The sequence below is a fragment of the Trachemys scripta genome, chromosome 12 (genome assembly GCF_013100865.1).
Source record: "Trachemys scripta elegans isolate TJP31775 chromosome 12, CAS_Tse_1.0, whole genome shotgun sequence".
Lineage (NCBI taxonomy): Eukaryota > Metazoa > Chordata > Testudines > Emydidae > Trachemys > Trachemys scripta.
In genome coordinates this window covers 44,824,630-44,829,398 of record NC_048309.1, presented here as the reverse complement: position 1 = coordinate 44,829,398, position 4,769 = coordinate 44,824,630, and the positions used below count along the sequence as shown (strand labels likewise).

Below are 4,769 nucleotides of genomic sequence, written 5' to 3'. Positions count from 1 at the left end.
TTCATTTTCTAATAAGCATATAACATTAGGAATCTATTATCGACCACCTGACCAGGACAGTGATAGTGACAATGAAATGCTGAGAGAGATTAGAGAGACTATTACAAATAAGAATTCAATAATAGTGGGGAATTTCAATTATCCTCATATTGTCTGGAAACATGTAACCTCAGGACGAAATGCAGAGACAAAATTTCTCAATACTTTAAATGACTGCTTCTTGGAGCAGGTGGTACGGGAACCCACACGGGGAGAGGCAATTCTCAATTTAGTCCTGAGTGGAGCACAGGATCTGGTCCAAGAGATAACTATAACAGGACCGCTTGGAAATAGTGACTATAATATAATAACTTTTAACATTCCTCTGGTGGGAAGAACACCTCAACAGCCCAACACTGTGGCATTTAATTTCAGAAAGGGGAACTATGCAAAAATGAGGGGGTTAGTTAAACAGAAATTAAAAGGTACGGTGACTAGAGTGAAATCCCTGCAAGCTGCATGGACACTTTTTAAAGACATTATAATAAAGGCTCAACTTAAATGTATACCCCAAATTAAAAAACACAGTAAAAGAACTAAAAAAGAGCCACTGTGGCTTAACAACCATGTAAAAGAAGCAGTGAGAGATAAAAAGTCATCTTTTAAAAAGTGGAAGTCAAATCCTAGCGAGGTAAATAGTAAGGAGCTTAAACACTGCCAGATTAAGTATAAAAATATAATAGGAAAAGCCAAAAAGGACTTTGACGAACAGCTAGCCAAAAACTCAAAAGGTAATAACAACATGTTTTTTAAGTACCTCAGAAGCAGGAAACTTGCTAAACAACCAGTGGGGCCCCTGGACGATGGAGATAGAAAAGGAGCACTTAAAGATGATAAAGTCATTGTGGAGAAACTAAATGAATTCTTTGCTTCAGTCTTCATGGCTGAGGATGTTAGGGAGATTCCCAAACCTGAGCCGGATTTTGTAGGTGACAAATCTGAGGAATTGTCACAGATTGAGGTGTCACTAGAGGAGGTTTTGCAATTAATTGATAAATTTAACAGTAACAAGTCACCGGGACTAGATGCCATTCACCCAAGAGTTCTGAAAGAACTCAAATGTGAAATTGCGGAACTAACTATGGTTTGTATCCTGTCCTTTCAATCAGCTTCTATACCAAATGACTGGAGGATACTAACGTGATGCCAATTTTTAAAAATGGCTCCGGAGGTGATCCCGGCAATTACAGGCTGGTAAGCCTGACTTCAGTACCAGGCAAACTGGTTGAAACTATAGTAAAGGACAAAATTGTCAGACACATAGATAAACACAAATTTTTAGGAAAAAGTCAACATGGTTTTTGTGAAGGGAAATTGTACCTCACCAAAATACTAGAATTCTTTGAGGGGGGTCAACAAGCATGTGGACCTTGGGATCCAGTGGACATAGTGTACTTAGATTTCCAGAAAGCCTTTGACAATATCCCTCACCAAAGGCTCTTATGTAAATTAAGTTGTCATGGGATAAGAGGGAAGATCCTTTCATGGATTGAGAACTAGTTAAAAGACAGGGAAAAAAGGGTAGGAATAAATGGTAAATTTTCAGAATGGAGAGGGGTAACTAGTGGTATTCACCAAGGGTCAGTTCTAGGACCAATCCTATTCAACTTATTCATAAATGATCTGGAGAAAGGGGTAAAAAGTGAGGAGGCAAAGTTTGCAGATGACACTAAACTGCCTAAGATAGTTAAGACCAAAGCAGATTGTGAAGAACTTCAAAAAGATCTCACAAAACTAAGTGATTGAGCAACAAAATGTCAAATGAAATTTAATGTGGATAAATGTAAGGTAATGCACATTGGAAAAAATAACCCCAACTATACATACAATGTGATGGGGGCTAATTTAGCTACAACTAATCAGGAAAAAGATCTTGGAGTGATCGTGGATAGTTCTCTGAAGACATCCACGCAATGTGCAGTGGCAGTCAAAAAGCAAACAGGATGTTAGGAATCATTAAAAAAGGGATAGAGAATAAGATGGAGAATATCTTACTGCCCTTATATAAATCCATGGTACGCCCACATCTTGAATACAGATGTGGTCTCCTCATCTAAAAAAAGACATACTGGCATTAGAAAAGGTTCAGAGAAGGGCCATTAAAATGATTAGGTGTTTGGAATGGGTCCCATATGAGGAGAGATTAAAGAGGCTAGGACTTTTCAGCCTGGAAAAGAGGAGACTAAGGGGGGATATGATAGAGGTATATAAAATTGTGAGTGGTGTGGAGAAAGTGAATAAGGGAAAGTTATTTACTTGCTCCCATAATATAAGCACTAGGGGCCACCAAATGAAATTATCGGGCAGCAGGTTTAAAACAAATAAAAGGAAGTTCTTCACACAGCACACATTCAACTTGTGGAACTCCTTGCCTGAGGAGGTTGTGAAGGCCAGGACTATAACAGCATTTAAAAGAGAACTGGATAAATTCACGGAGGTTAAGTCCTATTAATGGATATTAGCCAGGATGAGTAAGAAATGGTGTCCCTAGCCTCTTCTGTCAGAGGGTGGTGATGGACAGCAGGAAAGCGATCACTTGATCATTACCTGTTAGGTTCACTTCCTCTGGGACACCTGGCATTGGCCAGTGTCAGTAGATAGGATACTGGGCTGAATGGACCTTTGGTCTGACCCAGTATGGACATTCTTATGTTCTTATGATATGGAACGAATTTCCAATTTTATGACATTTTTCACAATATTTGTTCTTATATGTTTAATAGATCCCTAGAGTTTAAGTCCTGAAGGGACCATTAGATCATCTAGTCTGACCTCCTGTATATCACAAGTCATTAAATTTCACCCCGTTACCCAACAACTTGTGTTTGGCTAAAGCTCAACCTCTGGCTAAGCATCTAGTCTGAATTTAAAACTCAAGACACCTAGGCTGTATCTACACTAGAAACATGACAGTGACACAGTGGCCACTATATCCTTTTCAGAGTCATTGCTTTCCATGATATAGTCCTCAGTTCTGTAGGTCTAGCCTGCAATCCTTGTTCCTAGTTGTATAGCATTACTTTTGGCTGTATTAAAACACACTTTCTTTGAATTACACCTATTTTAATTATATTCCTACCCTCTAATTCTTTATCAGTTTAAATCTTTACTGGACTTTCATTTATTTTGCCCAGGATTTATGTTAGACTAACCAGCCTATGATTGCCTGGTTCAACATACCCTTTTATGCATAATATATATGTATAGTATTTGATAATTTTCATTTACCTCAGCCCCATTTTTCAGTAAACAAAAAATTCAGGTACAGTTCTGATACTGTTTTTAATCATGTTATCTATAAAAATATTGAAACCAGAATGGCATCTCTCCCTCTCTCTCTCTCTCTCTCTCTCTCTCCTCCTCCTCTCTTTCTCTTCCTAAATTTCCTATAACGTATTGCTGAGCTAGTATTTGAACCACCAAATGTCTAACTTCTGTGATTCTATGCATCTCTCAGGTTTCAGGAACAATGGAGACATGGAACAGAACAACCAGACTGTGGTGAGAGAATTCATGTTACTGGGATTCACTAGTCAATGGGTGGTGAAGATGTCCCTATTCCTGGTCTTTCTAATCATCTACACCACATCCCTGATTGCAAATTCCCTCATTGTTGCATTGACACTGCTGGATCCTCAACTCCACACACCTATGTACTTTTTCCTCTGCAACTTGTCCTTCCTGGAGGTCTCCTACACTTCGGTCACTGTCCCAAAGATGCTCTCCAATTTCCTGTCCAGGAGACCCAGCATCACTGTGGGTGGCTGCATTGCTCAATATTACTTCTTTTTCTCTCTAGGGGCCACCGAATGCTTCCTTTTGGCCGCCATGGCCTATGACCGATATTTGGCCATATGTAATCCATTGCAGTACAGCGGTCTCATGAACCACAGGCTCTCTCTCAACCTGGCCATTGCCTGTTGGGTCTGTGGCTTCCTCTCCCCCTTGCTGCCTACACTCATGATTTCCAAGCTCCCCTTCTGTGGCCCTGACCAGATAAACCATTTCTTCTGTGATGCAGACCCGCTCTTCCAACTTTCTTGTGCCGACACTTATATCCAGCAAGTGGCCGGATACACACTCACCTCTGTTGTGATCCTGTGCTCCTTCACATTCACCATAGTTTCTTATGTGCACATTGTGGCTGCGCTCCTCAAGATGTCTTCAGGTAAGGAGTGGAAAAAGCCCTTCTCCACCTGTGCATCCCACCTCACTGTGGTTTCCATCTATTATGGGACCATTATTTTCATGTATGTCCGGCCAGGGGTCAATAAGTCATTCAACCTAGGCAAAGTAGTGTCAGTGTTTTACACAGTGGTCACCCCCTTGATAAATCCCATAATTTATAGTCTCAGGAACAGGGAGATTAAAAAGGCTCTGAGAAAAGCCCTAATTACCATAGGGCAGCACTAGGGGGCACTGTGCTGCTGTGAGCAGAGTGGGTGGCTCAGTAGACTGCACTTTCCTCTATCCAACAGGTTTTACTCCAATGCCCAGAACAGTATTAGGGGACACTGTACTGCAGTGAGTGGTATGGATGGCTCAGTAGGGAGGGTCCTTCCCCTGGAATAAGTAAAGACCCAAATGGCTGTTAGGAGATGCCAGTTTTTTCAGGTAAATATGTGGTCCTGCCTCCATTGTCCATTAAAGTTACCATTGTAATTTTTTGCAAGATGTAAAGTTTTACTCTGGGCATCCTAACCAAATTACTGTATCTGCAATTACGTTTC

At 40.6% G+C, this 4,769-nt stretch overlaps 1 protein-coding gene across 1 annotated transcript; it reads left to right on the top strand.

The window, feature by feature from the left end:
• The first annotated feature begins 3,516 nt into the window (after nucleotides 1-3,516).
• Nucleotides 3,517-4,452, top strand: LOC117885589 (olfactory receptor 6F1-like). The gene has a single exon (XM_034786851.1). It carries the CDS (start codon nucleotides 3,517-3,519, stop codon nucleotides 4,450-4,452), a length of 936 nt encoding a protein of 311 aa, XP_034642742.1.
• Nucleotides 4,453-4,769: the final 317 nt, after the last annotated feature.

Excerpts from the sequence above, each read along its gene's own strand:
- LOC117885589 (XM_034786851.1), top strand. The coding sequence starts at position 3,517 with ATGGAACAGAACAACCAGACTGTGGTGAGAGAATTCATGTTACTGGGA.